The 20,087-nt window shown below is 34.1% G+C and overlaps 3 protein-coding genes across 3 annotated transcripts in view; 2 read left to right on the top strand and 1 right to left on the bottom strand.

Moving 5' to 3' along the window:
- LOC109124750 (bifunctional epoxide hydrolase 2-like) overlaps positions 1-281 on the top strand; it is a 2,548-nt gene extending 2,267 nt beyond the window's left edge. Inside the window, exon 4 of the mRNA XM_010419518.2 lies at positions 48-281. Coding sequence (XP_010417820.1) covers positions 48-134 — 87 coding nt within the window. The 3' untranslated portion in view covers positions 135-281. The remainder of the gene's footprint in view (positions 1-47) is intronic.
- Positions 1,158-4,356, bottom strand: LOC104703491 (probable inactive receptor kinase At2g26730). Its single transcript, XM_010419517.2, has 2 exons — positions 2,814-4,356; positions 1,158-2,115 (listed from the first exon to the last, which is right to left on the bottom strand). The coding sequence occupies exons 1-2, from the start codon at positions 4,123-4,125 to the stop codon at positions 1,448-1,450; spliced, it is 1,980 nt and encodes a 659-aa protein (XP_010417819.1). The 5' UTR covers positions 4,126-4,356; the 3' UTR covers positions 1,158-1,447.
- LOC104703490 (homeobox-leucine zipper protein HDG3-like) lies at positions 15,870-19,675 on the top strand. Its single transcript, XM_010419516.2, has 11 exons — positions 15,870-16,113; positions 16,241-16,358; positions 16,716-16,904; positions 17,066-17,500; positions 17,578-17,679; positions 17,800-18,000; positions 18,087-18,279; positions 18,375-18,634; positions 18,727-18,816; positions 18,911-19,278; positions 19,384-19,675. The coding sequence occupies exons 1-11, from the start codon at positions 15,884-15,886 to the stop codon at positions 19,394-19,396; spliced, it is 2,199 nt and encodes a 732-aa protein (XP_010417818.1). The 5' UTR covers positions 15,870-15,883; the 3' UTR covers positions 19,397-19,675.

Here is a 20,087-nt window from a genome sequence, read left to right as displayed (position 1 = left end):
ACGGTCCAAAGTTTAAGGAAGATGTGCCTTTGCTCGAAGAGCCTGTGGTCATGGAAGGAGTGGCTCACTTCATTAACCAAGAGAAGCCTCAAGAGATTCTCCAAATTATCCTTGACTTCATCTCCAAATTCTAATCTTTGCTTTCCAGACTCTTGCAAGTTCCATAATAAGTTGAATTATGAGGATATCTCCTTAGTTATGGTTATGCCTGCGTTCCCATAGTTGGATGCGTGCGAATAATGTGACATTATTCTAAGTTATACTCCCACCGTTTCAAAATGTATGATGTTTTAACCAAAGCACGCAGATTAAAAAAAGTCATTACTTTTAACAAATTCAACCAATCAGAAACAATACTGCATAATATAAAATACTAAACTAATCTAAAAGTTGCATAGAAATTTGAAAATATTATATATTATGAAACAAAAAATTTCTCTAAAACATCTTATATTTTGAAACGGAGGGAGTAATATGACATTGTTTTTATGTTTTTTTTTTTTTGGATTTTAACATTATTCAAAGTTATATGGTTGATTAGTATTAGCGTGATGTGTTTGAATAAGACAGCCCGATCTTTTTCTTTTTTAGTTATACAAGGACATTGTTTTTTTACTCCTTGCTAACAACTAGAATTCAAAGTTTTAGTGACACTCTAGATTTGTTTTCAGATAAGTAACCTTCATTTCACATTTATTTACTTGTAGTGTATATATATTTTCTCCACTTTTTGGACAATATGCTCTTGCAAATCGTCAACGAATTGAGCCATCAATGATTCCTTGGACTCTTCTATCTCCAATAAGTTCATGAGCATCTCAAAATTATTCAATGGAAATACTAATGTAAGCTACACAACCAAGGAAAATTAACATCTGTTTTCGTTTTTGGTTCCAAAAAAATCATGTATATAAACAGCCTAAGAGTAAAGCTGTTAATGCTGAAAATTAAAAAAATGATCTAAGAGGTTTCATTTTCAGTCCGTTTACACTGTCGTCAAAGTCAAAGATAAAACTTTCCCAAAAAGGCAAAATCCTAAACCAAATTATAAAGAGTAAGCTCATAAAAATCTCTAGTTTAAGTGTTATAGTGAAATAAAAAAAAAAGCAGAGCGGTTTGAACTTTGATTTGAACCTGTAATGTAAACACAATATTCAAAGAAAAGAAAAAATAATAACCATTAGAATATCTCGAAAGACTGAAAAAAATAGATGGGAGATACCATCTTGAAGAAGTTGGTCCAAATGTAGAGATGGTCCAGTCTTTTTTTTTTTTTTTTTTAGCTTTACTGTCACACCGAACAAAGACCTCACACACTATCTCATCCCTTTCTTTATCTCCTTTTGAGGAGTTAAAAAAAGAAAGTAAACACAAAACAAAAACAATTAAAGCTGCTTTCCCTTTCTTTTCTTTTTTTTGTTGTTGTTGTTTCACTTCCATTCAATTGCTAAGGCGTGACTGACCGTGGTGGTGTCCTTGATTCCCCAGGAGGAGTCTGACCTTCTGATCCTTTTGACGGGTCATCAGACGATTGTCTTAACCCGTCATCGGTTGTCTCACTTCTGTTCACATCTTCAATCATTCTCAGCACTTCTTGCATCACAGGTCTTTGATCAGGAACTGTTGATACACAAGCCATTGCGATTTGAAGAAGCTGAACCATCTCTTCCTCTATGTTGTGGTACCTCATCAGCTCAACGTCAAATACTTCAGCAGTCCATTCTTCCCGGACCACGGAAAGTACCCACCGGGGTAGATCAATGCCTTCTTCACCAAGTGATGCCTGGTTTGGTGATTTACCTGTCAACAGTTCAAGCAGTAACACCCCGAAACTGTACACATCCGATTTGTAAGTTACTTTCCGTGTCTCGAGAACTTCAGGAGCATGGTAACCCGCCAAACGGTTTGGTGGACTCGAGTTACTGAAGAGTTGATTCAGTCCATAGTCAGAGACGCATGTGTCTTGGTTTTGATGTAGTAGGATGTTTGAGGCTTTGATGTTTCCGTGTACCAATTTGGCTGAAACGTGTAGATGAGCCAACCCTCTTGCAGCAGTTATCGCAATTCTCATACGGTTATCCCAATCTAACGGAGTTCGCCCTGATCCACGGCTCCCTGATACAAACACAGAACTATTAGCCAGATGCTGCAGGTTAATAAAAGACCAAACTGGTCATAGTATTAGCCAGAAACATTATAATACTCATCATAACTAGGGGTTATCAGCTTGAAAACTGTAAATACAGACAGTTTCATTGAAAGGAAATATCCATATCCTAAAAGGTTCTTCAAAACACTTCAGTTCACTCAGTTAGACAAAAGTATACTTCAAGGAAAAGGGTTTTAAGAGATATGATGAAAAAAGCCCCATGTGGAAGAGTCTTTTTTTCTTTTTTCTTTATTCCAATCTTTAAAGAGTGAGAGAGAAGCAAAAATCATGAAATTATTATTATTATGACAATTACCAGACAGACACATATAATGTCGGCAACACCTTTTCTATTTTAATAATTGCTTAACAACTACAGCTATAACTACTACCACAATTCAACAAAAAGAAATAAAATATCTAAAGAATGTGAAGCTGTGTCATAAGAATGTTTTTTCGCAAAGCATAAATCACATAAGTTGTATTGTATCCCTTAGAAAAATATTATCAAATCATCACTCCTTAACCTCACTAAGATCTCATTTCATTTTAACCAAATCCTCACTAAACTAACCAAGATTCTACACAATGTATCTAGCTAATGTTAACTAGAATACCATTAACAAACTAAAAAACTGATAGGAAGAGAATTAAGAAAACAAACCGTGAAGAAGAGCAGATAAGCTTCCGGTAGGCATGAAATCGAAAACGAGAAGTTTCTCATCTTTGGAGTAATAATAAGCTCTCAATGGAATCACATTAGGGTGTTTGATTTTACCAACAACCTCCATTTGTGTTTCGAACTCTTTCTTAGACGCCATTACATCCTTAAGCCGCTTCACAACAACCGTGGTACCTTCCTCTAACACCGCCTTATACGACGTGCCTACACTTCCTTTCCCTAAAACCTCAGCTGAAGCTCTAAGCAAATCTTCCAAATCGAAACTATACACTCCTCCTTCAGTGAAAACAAGCTTATTCCTCTCTGTTTCACCTCCCATTCCTGATGACGTCCCTGTTACTTCCTCTTTCGAGGACGAAGCACCCGGTGGAAGATCCACATTCGTTAATGATGTGTGGGCTACCCCCGCAGGTTTCCTCTGCTTCGTCCTCGCGTCTTTGCTTCCTCTTCTCTTTCTTATACACAAGAACAAGAGCAGAGCCAACAGGAGAAGCGCCACGAGTGCGCTAGCCACGGATATGGCGACAATGGCGCCCGTGGAAAGCTTGGAGTTCTTGCCGGATACACGTTTTGAAGGAGTAACCGAAGACGAGGGAGATGGCGACGGAGACACGAAGAAAGATTTACAAGGCTTTAAAGGACCACCGCAGAGATCTACATTCCCAGTGAACGATTCAGCTGAGAACCTCGACAAGGAAGACGGAATCGAACCGTTTAGATTGTTGTTAGAGACATTGAAGTCGACTAAACCGAGACTAATACTTGGGAGGTTCCCTGAGAAACCGTTGTTACCGAGAAACAAACCAGTCAAGTGAGTGAGATTGTTGACTGAGAAAGGAATCGAACCAGTGAGGTTGTTAGATGAGATATCAAGACGGATCAAGTTGTTTAACTGAGTAATACTCGCCGGAAACTCGCCGGAGAATTCGTTGTGTTGGAGATACAAGCTTCGGAGGTGAGTGAGATTCGAGAAATCTGAAGGGATCTGACCGGAGAGACGATTAGAGCGAAGACTTAGAACCCGGAGCTGAGTGAGTCGGCCTAACGATCCTGGTGGGATCTGACCGACTAAACCGGTTCCTGGTAACCGGAGAGAGTGGATTGAGGATTGGTTTGCGTTGCATTCGACTCCGACCCAGTTACAGGCTGAGTCTGACTCGTTCCATTGAAGACGGTTCTCGTGAGGTGTTTGTTTAAGGAAGGTGAGGAGAGCTTGTTTCTCTGAGATTGACTCTGAGTTGACTTGATGAGTCAATAGCAAAATCGAGACAAGAGAATTCAAAACCCATGCCATTTTTTTTTTCTGGGAGAAGAACAGTTAAGGCACACAAAAAAAAAAATGGCTTCTTTCTAGTTTTGTCTGATTATTACAAGAAGTGGGTTTGATGAAAACTACAAGTGGTTTTCCGGCAAGAACTCATTTTGGTTTTCTGGTGTGAGAGAGGACTTGCAGAGAGAGAGAGAGAGAGAGAGAGAGAGAGGAGTGTGTGTGTGAGTCAATATGTACGTGTGTGTAGAGAGAGGTGTGGGGATCGTGAGGTCTTTTATGAAGAGAACGAATATGATAAAACAAAATATTTTTGGCTCAAACAAAAATTAAATTAAAATTAAGTTTACTTCTTCCTTTGGAAAAAATGTCAATAAAATCATGAATTTACCCAAAAACACCAATTAAACCCTGAATTTTCCCTACAGTCAATTAAATCATTTAATTTCATTATCAATTCTAATTAAACATCAAAGTTTTTTAAAAATTCCAATAAACACATCGCGCAAAATTGGGTAACAAACCAACTAACCTCCGTTTAACACCCGTTAACTTCCGTTAGAATAAAACTTATGTTTGAATTCAAAATCCCCAAATTACTTTGATCTCTAATCTCTAATTTCACAAACCCAACAAATCTCCAAATCACTTCACTCTCTAATCCCTAGTTCTCTTAATAAACACGAAACCTTGTTTTCAATTTGATGCCGAAAGTTAAAAACCCTGCATTTTGTTATCTTCACCACCCTGCATTTCGCGTTTTTAACAAAATCACACCCTTGTTTTTAACTTTCGGCATCAAATTGAAAACACGGTTTCGTGTTTATTAAGAGAATTAGAGATTAGAGAGTGAAGTGATTTGGGATTTTTTGGGTTTGTGAAATTAGGGATTAGAGATCAAAGTAATTTGGAGATTTCGAGTTCAAACATCAGTTTTATTCTAACGGATGTTAGTTGCTCTGTTACCCAATTTTGCGTGATGTGTTTATTGGAGTTTTTAGAAAACTTTGATGTTTAATTAGAATTGGTAACGAAATTAGATGATTTAATTGGCCTTAGGGAAAGTTCAAAGTTTAATTGGCGTTTTTTGGTAAGTTCATGATTTAATTGACATTTTTCCCTTTTCCTTTCCGTCGCGAGTGTGAAAAAGAAAGGGCTAGTTTACTTGAACGGTTCATATTATTGAACCAAACTGGTTTGACTGAATTGAATCGAACTGAACCGAAATTTGAGAAAATGGGTTTGAGTTTTTTAATTGAGTAAACCGATCAGAATGAATATGATTTAAGATCGGTTAACCAAAATTCTCGGTTCAGTTCGACCAAACCAAGCGGTTAACCGAATTTTTTTAAAAAAGTAATTATTAATAGTGATATCCGACTTTTTCATCTCATGCCCTTAATGATACACAATTCCAGAGATGATTTGGGAGCAACTTCTTTGTTCTCTTCTTATTCTTTGATTCTTTTTCTTTATTACGATTGGAGAGAGAAAAAGAGATGAGAAAATATTTGTTAGAGAAAGTTCCAAAAACTTTTATTCTTCATTTCATTCAATTAACTTAAAGACTAAACTGAATATCAATCCAAATAGTCCCCCTCAAAATGAGATATATATGTTATGACTCATCTTGGACATTAAATGATGAAACTGATTTGGGAACAGAAGTTTGGTAAGAATGTCAACCACTTGAGCATCTTCAAGAGGCCTTTATCCAGTTTCTCATAGACAGTATGGCAGTTAATCTCAATGTGCTTTGTCAATCTCGTGAAAAACAGGGTTCGTAGCAATGTATATAGAAGCGATGCTATGAGAGAAGAGGATCGTAACTGAGCCTGTGTCAATCTTCAAATCAGATAGCAAAATAGCAAGCCAGGCCATTTCACAAGAAACCAAAGCTAAAACTCTGTATTCTGTCTCTGCAGAATATCTTAAAATAGTAGGCTGTTTCTTGGAACGCCATGAAATGAGTGAAGATCCCAAAAACATGGAGAAACATGTTGTTGATCTCCTACTGTCTGGACAAGAACCCATGCAAACCCCTTTATAGTGAGATTAGAATCTGCAAAGTAGAAGAGACCTTGGCCAACAATCCCTTTGATGTATTTAAGAACCTGATAAACCGCAATGAGATGAGTAGAGTGTGATGTTGATGAAAACTAACACAGCTTGTTCACAGCGAATGTGATATCTGGTCGAGTTATATAGTCAGATACATCAAACGCCCAACAAGACTTCAGTACATCTCCGATCCCTATCTTCAAGCAACTCTCCAACCGAAAGAGTCAAGTTAGGAATCATGGGAGTAGAAGCGGGTTTACAGGCCAACATACCAGTAAAAGAGAGCAGTTCCAATCCATCTTTTCGTTGGCAGAGAGAAATCCGCTCAGTATTCCGAGAAATCTCCATACCTAATAAATACTTCAAAGGCCCTAGTTATCTCAGTTTGAAATAGGCTTTGAGAACATTTGTCAATTGTGGCGCTGCTTCTTCTGCTGTACTTGCAATCACAATGTCATCAACATGGATAAGAACTACCAGAAATTCACTCTCACCACATTTGACAAACAAAGTATGATCAACATGCCCTTTAACGAGACCAAGCTGTAAGAGACAATCAGAGAATTTTAACTCGAATTTTAAAAATATTTGTTAATATATATTTATTTAAAATTTTAATAATTGTTAATCGATTTTAGAATGGATGTTATTTTCAAATAACTAAAAGCAGAAAAATTAAAATTAATGAGTGCAATAACTCATAAACACTTTTCTATTAATTATTTTCAGTATAATATAATTTACAAAAAGCCTAAAATATAATTAAAGAAATGAAATAATTAATAATATCTTGTTGGGACGACGGTCTCGACATGGAAGATTATCCGATCATCTCTGACGTTACTAGAATCGACCTCACCGTAACTTCCTTTTTCACGGCACCTTCTTTTCTTATCCCCGCCGCTAAAAAAATCCACGTCACTGTCAAGTTCCCGTCAAAACAGTTCACCGTCGAAGTAGACAGAACAGAAATGGTAACCGCAACGTGTTTATAACAGGGCTTTGCAAATTAACCCTAGCAACACACACAAAAAAAAAGAGAGGTGGGCGCGTGAGTTCTACTCGCGGCTCTCTCCTCTCTCCTCTTTTCTCTTCTTCTGATCACAACTCCGTGCACCGAGTGAAGGTTCCTCCGGCGATTCCAGCGTTGAAGAGGAACTACTGGTCCATGGCGCTTCATCCGTAGTCCATTGCACCTACCGGTGAGGTCACCAGATCGAAATCAAGGGAGTTTGTGGCGAGGAGAAGCTTCCGCAGGACAATTCCGGTAAGAGCTCTACCGGCGGCGTGGCTTTGCGGTTAGAAGAAGGTAGTTCTCGGCGAGGAATGAGAAAGATATGGCGGTTAGATCTGAACGGCTGGAGACGCAGGAGGTTTTGTCACGGCCGGTGGTTTGACGGGGAGGTCCACCGCCGGAAAGGCAAGGCTAAGCCACCGTTGATGGCTGTTTAGATCTACTCCCTACTGCTCTATCTCTATCAGACTGAACCATGGCTTCCGGATTGTTAGATCGGTTTCTTCTTCCTTCTCTTCACAACTCTACGGTGGCGGGATGGTGATGGTCCTGTGTCACCTTCTCTGTTTGACTCCCGTCTTCCTGGCTCGCTGGTGGTCCTGGGCCGACGAGTATCCGCAACTTCGTGGGAAGGCGGCTGCACTAGGGTTCTCCTTTGCAGATTAGGGTTTCTGGCTCATACTGGTTAGCTACCGATTTAGTTTAATATACCCAGATTAATTTTGGTCTTTGTTATCTGATTTGGTTTGTTGTAATTTGACTGGGCCCTAAAGGGATAATTGTATGAGCCTATTTCTCTGACTTAGCAACTATTTTTTTTTTCTCTGTGGCGGGTTCGGTCAGGAGAGACAAAAGAGAGATGCTTTCTATCGGTCAAAAGGGGACTAAGCAGGATTCTTCCACAAAATATATCTCATCAAGTTTAGGGAACTAATTAACAAAAAGAAACAAAATTTAGGGAACTATATATGTTGATCAACTTCAAAGATTTTTTTTTTAATTTTTTTGGTTAAAGCTTAAAGGGCTTAAAATTCATAGATTTATATTTAGGATTATTCTACTTCTAATTATTACATATATTTGTGATTTTAAGTATTTTTAATAAATTGGGGGCCTCCCCTTCTTCTACACAAAAAAAACTCTACTTCTAATAATTACATATAAAGATTTTACGGAAAGTAACATAATTACGGTAAATAACTCTGATTTTTGTTCTGTAATCCTCATCAGAAGTTTATCTAAACGAACAGAAATAATAATATCCTCATAAAATTTTGTACCTAAACAACCAAGGATCGTTTTTAATTTCGATGGCTCACTAGCCCTCGACGTTAACAAGGTCGTGATGACTTGGGCTTATTTATGGGATCTTCTCTATAATTTTTTTTTTTTTTTTTTTGACAAAAATAAGAACAAATGTCAGAAGTGGGGTTTGAACCACGCCCTCGTAATAGAACCAGAACTTAAGTCTGGCGCCTTAGACCACTCGGCCATCCTGACTTTTCCATATAATTTAGAGGTTTTCGTTACTTACCAAAACAAACTGTGTATTACACTATATTACACATGCATTCTTAAATGTAGAAAGGGGATATAACTTATATATCATATAACTATCTAGTGGGTTTAAGATTGGATCACTAATATGTAAGACGTTGGATTTATTCATTTTTAGAGTGTGAATTATTTGAACAAAAAAAAAAAAAAAAAAANAAAAAAGAGTGTGAATTAATTATATTTCAATAGTCCATAATATAATGTTTGATCTTAAACATGATTACTTGAACATATTCTCTAATCAATTATTTTTTCCAGTAGTTCTATTGCATCTTAGATATATATACATATATAAATGATAATATATATATATATATATTAATTTGATAATATTTGTTTTTAAATTGATTTTAAAAAAGTATAATTAGAAATTAATCAAACTAATCAGTGAGTTTTTTTTTTTTTTAAACTCATATTTTTATTAATGGGTCAACCCGAAAATAGATTTAGGTCTGAAAATTACAAAACATCCACAATTACAAAACAAAAATATTTTTCTGGCGAACAGCAACAAAAAGCGAGGTTGAATTTGAAAGGTTAAACAGAGGTAGCGAACAAGATCTAGCTACGAGTACCGTTGAATACAAGACCAACAACTTTGTGACTCTACCACCAGATCGGGTTCTTTAACTGGAGAATTCAGATCCCGTCTCTGAACCATTACTAGTGACGAGCCTGACTCGCCACAAGCCTCATGGAATAGACCAGTTCGTCGACACTCAGCCACCCATGAATACCGAATCTCCTACCTAGCAAAACGACATACGCAGATCCAAGCCCTTGACCTCCAAAGCCGTGAACCCAAAAACCTTCCCGAGGCAAAGCAATCTTCAGATCCGGTCAGGGGCAGATCTACTTGAGAGGGTAGTAGGGCAAGTGCCATACACATATTATATAAATTTAATAAATTTCTTAAACAATTAATATGTTTCTAGCTTAGTTGGTAGAAGGTGCCTCATGTTACTCCATGGATCCAAGGTTCGGTGCCCCTACAATGCCTAGTTTTTGATAATTTAGTTAATGAAATAATTGTTATTTATATATCGTGCCTCACCTAAAAATAAAATGCCTAGTTTTTGATAATTTAGTTAATGAAATAATTGTTATTTATATATCGTGCCTCACCTAAAAATAGGTCCTAGATCCGCCACTGGATCCGGTCCGTGGAAACTAAAATACAGAGGCTAGAGATGGAAGAAAGCTCAAAAACCCCTCAACAGACAGATCCACCAATTCGCAAGTGCATACCGCTGCAGCCGCAACGTACTGGAGGTTGAGCCTTTCACTGCATCTCCTATGGCGTCTCCTACCGGAAGGAACCAAAATCTTTCCTCCGCCGAGAGAGGGCCACAAGCATGATGATTTCATGAAGGGTGAATAAAAACCCCAAACTATACAGAGTACATACTGTCACTTGGCTGTAATCAAAATAGTTTAACGTTACGGCCACAAACTAATTTAGCCACTGGTAGACCGATTAAGGAAAAAGGGGGTTCAATTGACCCACCGTTCATTTGAATTTTTTCTTAAAGGTTTGCTATTATTGAACCCACCATATTTTCTTTTGTAACACTCCATTAATGATTTGACACAGGTTAAAGAATTTTCTGGATCCGCATGTGAATTTAGCTGTCCGTTACCAATGGAGAGGCTAACAAGATATATTAACTATGTCTTAAGTTGGTTTGCAAAAATAATTATTTCAGTTGGGCTTTAGTTGCACTATTGATTTGTTTAAATGAACTACAGCCAAAAAAGATCTTTATAGTATCGTAACCAAGTGTGAGCGGTGCGAGATACCGTGAATAGCTATGAAACAATGTAATTATTTTGCTTCAAATAAACTACAGTAAAAAATGAAAATTACCAATACCAGGTAATAGAACAATGTAAATTAAATATTAATTAATATATATATATATATATATATATATATATATATATTTATCCGTGTTATATAGCACTGAAAAATATTTGCATAAACTTGACTGTAATTTTCTTAGTTATAAAATAATAGAAGAATTTTTATTTGATTTACTCTATAAATTTTATAATCTTTTACATTTGATTTTACTTAGTTTCATACTTTGATTTCAAACCGTCTTGAGTACATGATACAATATTCATATCCGTGAATTTTATAAATTTGGTAAAATCCAGAAAATAAAACAAAACCCGTATTGACCTTTTTTTATTTATGTTTTTTAGTTGTCTATATTATAATAAATAAAATATATTTTTATATTTTATAGATTTTAATAAGATGTCACTGCGTTGATGTGGAATATAAAAAAAATAATTAATAATTAGATATAATAATTTAAATATAAGCAATGTTGTATATTAGTTTTAAAATATATCTGTCATTATTAAAATGTTTAAAGATGCAAATATTTAATCTTAGTTTTATAAATAAAAATAATCTTTATTATTGTTGTAAATAATTTGTTATTGTTTCCTAAGATTTATGAAACAATAATTTGTTAAATAATTTCAAAAATATTGTTTTATTATTTTAAAAAAAAATATAAGTTTTCTTTTATTTCAAAAATATTGTTAAATATAATTGCAGTTTTTGTAATATGACACATGATAATAGGGTTAAACTTCTAATAACATTGATTAAATAATTATATAGAGATTTTTAATCAAATATCATTTTCAGTTTGGAAATTTTATCAAATCAAATAATTTTATATAATTAATAATTTTCTTTGATTTGTATCTCGAGTTAAAAGGTCAACTTTAACGCCCTGACCGCCACTTTTTAGTGGGCCCTATGTCAACCCTCACCCCAGCTTCTTTATTGGACCTCACGTTCTCTCACTAGGCCCGTGAGCCCATCCAAATTCGATGGTCGGTTTGCTAAGTCCGGAAGGCTTTAAAGACTTGTTTATTGTCTCTACAAATCACCACATAATATTTCCCTGTGTTTTGTCCTCACTCGCACAGTTCCGATAATCACTTTCCAGAAGTTCACTCATCCTAAGACTACTCCATTTCAAACACGCTTAACTCTGGAGTTCTCTAATGATCCTTGACCGAAAAGATAAGTTCACTTTATTGACATAGGTGGTCAAATCAATTATTTTTAACCTCTATGCATGTCCCTGAAACCGAGATATTACATCAACGATGGTTTAATTTCAATGGATCAAATATTTATTTGGTCAATTTCACATTATTTTTTAATTTTTAATTATAAATTTAAGTAATTATCTTAAGTTTGACTAATATGATTATTTTTTGGGGCATTCTCAAAAATACCCCTTTTTGCATGTATCTTTTTAAAAATACCTCTCTATATTGACTATTTTCAAAACTACCCATATTTATATACAAAATGACCAAATTACCCTTTTATTGAGTGACAACAAGAATGTACAGCCGCCAAATAATGAAAAATTTTCCCCCACAAATTAAAAGATTGGATTTTTTCGCCAATTTTTTTGAAATTTACACCTTTAAAAAACCTTATAAAAACTTTGATGATGCTTTTAAAAACTTTTTAAAAACCTTTTAAAAAATTATAAACGCTTTTACAAGGTTTTTAAACGGTGTTTAAAAAGTTTTTATAAAGTTTTTATATGGCATTTACAAAGTTTTTACAAGGTTTTATTTGTCAAATTTTTCTTGACAAAAATTTTTTGGCGGAAAAATATGTCGAGAATTTTGTTGGCGGAAAAATTTTGTTTTTTATTTTATTAATTAAAATATTTTTTATGTAAAGATAAAATGGTCATTAAAAATTAAAAAAGGTCAAAAATGAAAATAGCAAAAAATGAAATATTTTTGAAAAAATGTATATCAAAAAAGATAATTCTAACAAATTTTCTTATTTTCTTATTAGAAGGTAAGATAGCTAAAATGGATTGTATGACCAACGACTAGAATTTATATATTTATGTTAAGAAAATAGTTGACTGATGACCAATTATTTTTTTAGGATATGTTAGATAATGCATTGACTAGCTATTACAAATACTTAAATAAATTACGAAATTGTCATTTATTGATTTTTAAATATATTTAACAAATATTAGCGATCAATCTAGTCAATAATTATACTATGGATTTTTTTTTTAAAATTTCTTCCATATTTCACTCTCTGTATACTAAACGATGGGTAGATCCAAGCATAGATTTATCGTTTATGATATCTATTATGTACATCTTACACCATATAAAATATCATTATTGACTAGATTGATTAATATTATGTATCTTCTAACATACAAAAATTAATTGATGACAAATATGTATAATTGTGAGATATAAGACTAAAATGACAAGAAAGTTTTAAAAGTAATTTAGGATCATTGTCACTATGAATTTTAAATCTAAAAAAGTTAAATTATATTACATTTTTTCTCTTTGACTCATACCATATATATAAGCATGATATTTTTATAGAAATCATGGTTTCGATCAAGAGTAAAAATTCAAAAAGGACTCAAATTGAAAATACCAAAAAGGTTAGCAATATTACATTTCAAATTGAGACTGAATTTTATCTTTTAATGGAGAAAAAACTAAATTTTGCTATTTACTTATTTAATTACTATTATGTAATTATACAAAACAGTATATGGAAAACCAATTACATTGTGACACACGGATAAAAAGATAGAAGCATATTTGTTTTCTTCTCTTTTCTTTTTTTTTGACGTTATCTTTTGCTTCTGTTTCCTTCGAGCGTGTAGGGTAAAGTAAGTGTCTCCCTCTCGACCTATAAATATGTGTCTCTATAACCCATAAAATTCACTTGCACTCTCACCACCACTGACTCACCTCAAAACCGCTTCGAAAAACCATTGGTTGATTTCCGACCAAGCCCCTATTTCCTAGCATAGATAGTATCCTATTAGCATGTATGTCTTAGATTTCATCCTTTTTCATTTGACTGATTTTATACAATTCCATTTGTTGGTAAAATTACCGAGTTCTGATCAAATTCGTCGTAGTTGTATCTATTATATACATCAAATGATGATTTGGTTTCTTATGATGTATCTTGCTTTTGGGACTGTGCTTTGTTTATGGATTTATAACTTTTTTCCTTTTTCCTTTTCGTTTGTAGAAAAAAGGTGGAGAGATAGATCAGGCGAACAAAGGAACAATAAGCTTAAAAGATTTGATTCTTCTGAGTTTATTAACACATCCAAAACCTTTCAAAGGTATCACTGGATTCTCTGGTTGTTTTTTTTTGTTTATGTTTATGTTCTTAATTATATACTAGATTTTAAGCCGATGTACACCGCACGTGCATATAATTTTTATTATTATTTATTTTTATATTGTATTTGTTTGTTAAATATTGGATGTTTTGTAAATAGAGGAATAACTAAATTTTTCCGGCCGTTTATGTGGCTAAATGTGTATATTAATTTTTTAACTCGTACTATACTTCATGACTATTTGTTTGTTATATTTAGTTTGTTTTGTTTAGTGTTTGAGAATCTATTTTGATTTTTAATTATTATAAAAAATAAGGGATCTAAATATATAATAAGTCATTTATACGCTATGATTAAGTCACATTTTTCCTAACGATATAATTATTTTACACAATCTTAGTTAAATCAACTTAATTTTATATGTAAAATATTCTAATATTAATCGTGTTAATAAATAATTAAATGAGGATTTAATCCGTGTTAGCACAAATTTAATGATATTTTATTAATTTCAACATGTCCTCTCTATAACTCATTTACTATATAACCATATTATATAGTATCTTAAACTCTTTTTAATTATGTTTTAATTTTACATATTCATAATATTTTAAATTTTTTATTAAGTTTATATATTAATTATAATATTTAAATAAATATGAATCGAAGTTTTTCTTACGTTAAAAATCAAAGTTCACAGGTTTTGAAAAACAAAATGGGAATCAAATTATTTTTTTCTTTGTTTGCAAATAATTTAGAGATAGAATATCTTTAAAACATAATAGAAGGTGTGGTTAAATATATCATAGTTTATGTTTTTATATTGATTTTGCTGTAATTTTTTTAGTTGGAATGAAATCTAAAATATTTAGAATACAAAATCTAAAGTAATGCTATGTTTGAATTTTTTTTAGAGATTAATTTTGTAAATAAAATTTTACAAATATAAAGGTAGAACCCAAAATGTACTTAAAAATGTATATATAAATGGTTTCGAACAATTAAATACAACAATGATAACAAAATAATGGGAAAATTTTAATATATCACATAAATTTGTTTTTTTTTTGCTGGTCGGTATACATATATGATACCATGGCTTTTCTGCCCATTTCCAAAATTTGATTATATTTCTAAAGGAAAAAAAAGATAAATTTCAGTGCTAGTACTTTATAAACATACATATAAATCTAATTAATAATTTTACTTTTTTTTAATTAAATTTAAAGTAATTTAATCGTATTCTTTGATCTTCTTATGGTCATTTTAGTGGCTTTAACAACTCCTCCTTGTTCTATAATGTAGATCTCTTTAAATCGTGAAACCCTAAAATAAAACAAAACAATTGCTGATAAAATCAAACTTCTAAAAAACATTTGTTTTGCCTTGATTCATACTGTGACTCTTGAAATAGTTTCGGAGAGTTCATAGTGTTGATGTGTTGGTTAGGGCTTTTTTTAATTTATTCATTGGTTTGTGTTAATTTTTTGTCAATCTGCTGACTGTGATGTGTGATTGCGTTATTTTTTGTGTTTTTTTTTTGTCTTTGATTTCTACTGGTCGGTTTTTTTGTTCCAACAATCACCCTCGATTAGTTTTCTATATATATATATATATATATATATATATTTTTTTTTTTTCTGTTAACCTTTTATTTCAAGATCTGTGAAAAAAAGTATTTTGACTTTGAAAAGCTAACTTTTTGTTGTAATCAATTTAGTGAAAGGGAGTGTGTGTGTGTGTGACTGTTTAAATCCAAAAAAAAAACCCAATTTCATAAAGAAATCCTTTTGATTCTTATCATTTTAAGGACAAAGGAAAACATATGAATAAACCTTTGCCACAAGCCCTAATTTCTAGATCTAATGAGTTCCTATAATTTGATATCCCTCTACTATGATTTTAATTTGTTGTAAACTCATTTTCGTTTTTACAACTATGATGATTAGATCTTCCAGAAATCGAAAGAGCAAAAATGTCCGAGTCAAACATGGTACCAGTGGGTAACAATGGAGACAATGATAACAAGGAGAACAATGTCATGAACAACACTGATGGTGGAGCTGGTGTTGGAGCTGAAGAAATCGACAGTGCAAAGACTGTAAGTGACAATCGTGAAGAAGCAATGGGAAGCAATGAAGGTCCTCCTCGTAAGAAAAAAAAATACAATCGTCACAGCGAATATCAGATTCAGGAGATGGAAGCGTAATTTTGTTCTTCTTTTCCTTTTATATATAACTCAACTTATAATATTATCTAGCTAGATCAATAATAAATTATATATAATCATTTCTCTTTTTTTTTTTATATATTATTATTTTGTGTTGAATAGTTTCTTCAGAGAGTGTCCTCACCCAGATGTCAAACAAAGGCAGGTTCTTGGCCGTCAATTGGGTTTAAAACCTATGCAGATCAAATTTTGGTTCCAGAATAAACGCACTCAAAACAAGGTACATACAGAATTTGTTACCATCTCACACATATTGTATTTAATGTATCTATATAGACATGATTGATTAAGATTGTGATTCCTCATAACTACTGTATATGTTGAATTAGAAATCTAGTTTTTAAGATATTAGGGTTATCTGACTTCGTAAGAGAATATTATATCGTTTTGAAACGTGTGAAACACATATTACTAAACATTAGGTCAAGCAATTTTCACATGTACATTTCTTCCTTCAGTAATGTTCTTTTTTCACTTAAAAACCAAAAAAAAAAACTTCATTACTTTTGTTGCTTAGTTAGTCAATTTATTTAGTTTAAAATATTATTAAGAACCTTTTTTTGTTTTTGTTTTGCAGAATCATCAAGGACATTGTGAGAACATAGGACTTTGGTCATTGAACGACAAGCTTAGCTCTGAAAACCAACGGTTCCGAGAAGCTGTTTTTTTAGCCTTGTGCCCTAAGTGTGGAGGCCAAACTGCAATTGGCGAAATGTCCTTGGAAGAACATCATCTTCGGATCGTAAACGCTCGGCTAAATGACGAGGTACTAGATGTGAACACACACACACACACACACACACTGACCACTACAATTTCCATAGTTAAACACATATATTAGAGAAGTTATTTATAATAAATGACGCATACATATTACATATAGAAATTATTAAACAAGTTGTATTTCTTGTTTTTGGGGTTCTATAGATCAATGAATTGACTGCTCTGGCGGAAAGATTTACCAGCACAATGGTAATAAACAATCCGGCTATGTCTCCTCGGCCTTTTCATCGTCCTTCAACTTTCGAGTTCGGGGCGGGATCATCTACTGGAAGAGAATTGTATGGAAATGGAGGAAACCTCTCTAGGGGAATCACTGGACCGGCAGATGCTGATAAGCCAATGATCATAGATTTGGCAATTGGAGCCATGGAGGAGCTATTGTTGATGGCTCAAGTGGTTGAACCACTGTGGAGTCGAGGAGTTAATGGCACAAACCTAGCTTTAAACATGATTGGATACAAAAGGACGTTTCGGACGGGTCTCGGGCCTAGACTTAGTGGGTTTAGAATAGAGGCATCCAGGGAAACCGCGATCGTGCCAATGAATCCTACTGGCGTTGTTGAGATGCTCATGCAAGCGGTAAACTGAATTCATATAACTATATCAGATTATATGATCGTAATTAATCCTTCAAGTAACGATCTATATATTGGCAGAATCTGTGGTCGACAATGTTTGTCGGAATGGTTGGTAGAGCCATGACTCATGAAAAACTTTTGCCTGATGTTGCTGGAAACTTCAATGGAGCTCTTCAAATCGTAATTCTTCTACTTTACTTTATTTATTTATTTATACATTTGATATAATCTACAGGGGAGTTTTCTAAAACAAAAGTGAAACCATATTTGATGTAACCAAATGTTGTTCTTTATCCATAGATGACTGCTGAGTACCAAGAGCTTTCGCCGCTAGTCCCAACCCGCGAAAGCTACTTTGTCCGCTACTGTAAACAGCAAGGAGATAATTTGTGGGCGGTGGTGGATGTTTCCATCGACCATCTGTTTCCAAATATCCACATGAAATGTCGCCGCAGACCCTCTGGATGCTTGATTCAAGAAATCCCTAGTGGTTACTCAAAGGTAACCTATTGTCTCATTATGGTTAAATTATTTAGTGTATGGTTTTATACATTAATTAATGATTGTTTTTGCTGGTTTGGAAAAAGGTAACATGGGTTGAGCATGTGGAAGTAGATGACAGAGAAGCAAATCAAAACATATTCAAGCACTTCATCAGTACTGGTCAAGCTTTTGCTGCTAACCGCTGGGTTGCAACGTTGGAACGCCAGTGCGAGAGGCTTGCCAGCAATTGCATCGTCACTACAGATTTTCAATCCGTGGATTCGGCTGATCACCTTGGTATTTTTTTTACTACTCAAAGAAATGTGTTTCTTTGTTTTGGGCAAAGTGTTTCTTTTTGTTAGCCATTCTGAGAGTTTTGTGACTTGGTGCAGCGCTAACGGACCATGGAAAGATGAGCATCCTGAAACTAGCTCATCGGATCGCAAAAACCTTCTTTATTGGGCTGACTAATTCGATGGGGTCTACATGTTCTGGTGTAGGAGGAAAGGATATCAGAGTGATGAAAATGAAGAACCTGATTGAGCCAGGAAGGCCTCCTGGTGTTGTTCTTTCTGCATCCACTTCGTTTTGGGTTCCTGTTCCTCCTACCATTGTCTTTGACTTCCTCAGAAATGAGGATCATCGAGCCAATGTATACTTATAATTTAGGACAAGACTTCTCTTTTTTTTCTTTTTCTTTCAGTGACTTTTTAATGTAACATGTTTTGAGATATGTATCTGCAGTGGGATGTCCTCTGCAATGGATGGATTCTGCAGAAGATATCAGAGATTGCAAATGGGAGAGACAGCAGGAACTGTGCAACTTTACTCAGGGTAAATAGATAGCTAAGTTGTGTGTTTTGAACATGCATTCTTTTTTTTTTTTATTAATCTTTTGGTATGTGACCGATGTTTGTTTTAGTTACAGAACAAAAGCACTTGGCAGACAAAGAAGATGATGATTCAAGAGACCTTTACTGATCCAACAGCTTCATTTGTGATCTATGCGCCTGTTGATACGGCATCAATAGAAGGTCTTCTCAATTTAGGTACAGACCCTGACTATGTGGCTCTCCTGCCTTCCGGTTTTGCTATTCTGCCGGATGGTATCGGTGATCAACCTGGAGGAAACGGAGGAGGATCACTCCTGACCGTTTCCTTGCAGATGCTGGTTGAAGAAGTTCCTTTGGGTAAGCTGAGTACTAGCTCTGTTAAATCCGTTGAGAAACTGATTCGTGCAACCGTGATGAGGATCAAAGATTTGTTTCCTTTACATATTGCAACACCCTCAACTCGGTAATCTATTGAATCTATTTCATAAACAAACTTAGTAGTTATCTAATACTTGCTACACAATTAAGGTGCTGATGACGTTTTTGTTTTGTCTTTTTTTTTTTACAGGAAAGTAAGCTAAATGGAAGATTGAATCAAGGAAGAAAGAGTAAGACTGGTTGTGTGGAAGATCGGTGGAGAGCTTCAAAAGGGGAGGAGTCAAGAACGAACCCCAAAGAGATTTTTTCTTTATGAGGTTCCGGATTTGACTTGCCCTGAAATATATTCATTCAAGATGGAAAAAAAGAAAAAAACAAGTCTTTTGTTATTTTCAGTTGAGTCTTATGTTTCCTTGTCATTGCAGGAACCTTTTGTTATTTCAGTTGAGTCTTTTGTTTTCTTGTTGGAACCTATTATGAAGTTTTCGAGTACTCTTTTTCTCTATTTGAGTTTCAGTTTTGGTTTTTATTTTCCTAATGTTGGCTTTAGATCTTCTATAGTATGGATGTTTCTTTTGTATTACTTTTGTTGTCTATTTCTGGAGTTTGGTTTATCATAAGTTCACACCTTTTCTTCCCAAGACTCTATCTGTTCAGCAAAAGAGTTTTTGGCACCCTTGTAGTTAACTGTTAACAAACTGATAGGAGAAGTGGCCGTAGATCATTGCAACATCATCGAACGCTATTTTTGGGAAGAACATCCACACATTCTTAGCTACTCTTAAAACAGCGCTGCATTTTAGTATTTTACTTCACTTGTAAGACTAATTTAAAGCTAGCCAAAGCTCAGCTGAGAATTCGCAGTCAGAACATTCTGACACTTCATAGAGGCGG

This window comes from Camelina sativa, chromosome 7, assembly GCF_000633955.1.
Source record: "Camelina sativa cultivar DH55 chromosome 7, Cs, whole genome shotgun sequence".
NCBI lineage: Eukaryota > Viridiplantae > Streptophyta > Magnoliopsida > Brassicales > Brassicaceae > Camelina > Camelina sativa.
Note: the sequence above shows the minus strand (reverse complement) of the source record. Positions and strands in the feature narration are given on the sequence as shown.

What these genes read in the sequence shown, in the direction of transcription:
- LOC104703491 (XM_010419517.2), bottom strand. Translation starts at nt 4,125, where the DNA reads ATGGCATGGGTTTTGAATTCTCTTGTCTCGATTTTGCTATTGACTCAT. An exon ending in CTTATCTGCTCTTCTTCACG is followed by an intron (nt 2,116 to 2,813) that starts GTTTGTTTTCTT and finishes TGTTTGTATCAG; the next exon opens with GGAGCCGTGGATCAGGGCGA.
- LOC104703490 (XM_010419516.2), top strand. Translation starts at nt 15,884, where the DNA reads ATGTCCGAGTCAAACATGGTACCAGTGGGTAACAATGGAGACAATGAT. An exon ending in ATAAACGCACTCAAAACAAG is followed by an intron (nt 16,359 to 16,715) that starts GTACATACAGAA and finishes TTTGTTTTGCAG; the next exon opens with AATCATCAAGGACATTGTGA. An exon ending in ACTGTGCAACTTTACTCAGG is followed by an intron (nt 18,817 to 18,910) that starts GTAAATAGATAG and finishes TTTTAGTTACAG; the next exon opens with AACAAAAGCACTTGGCAGAC.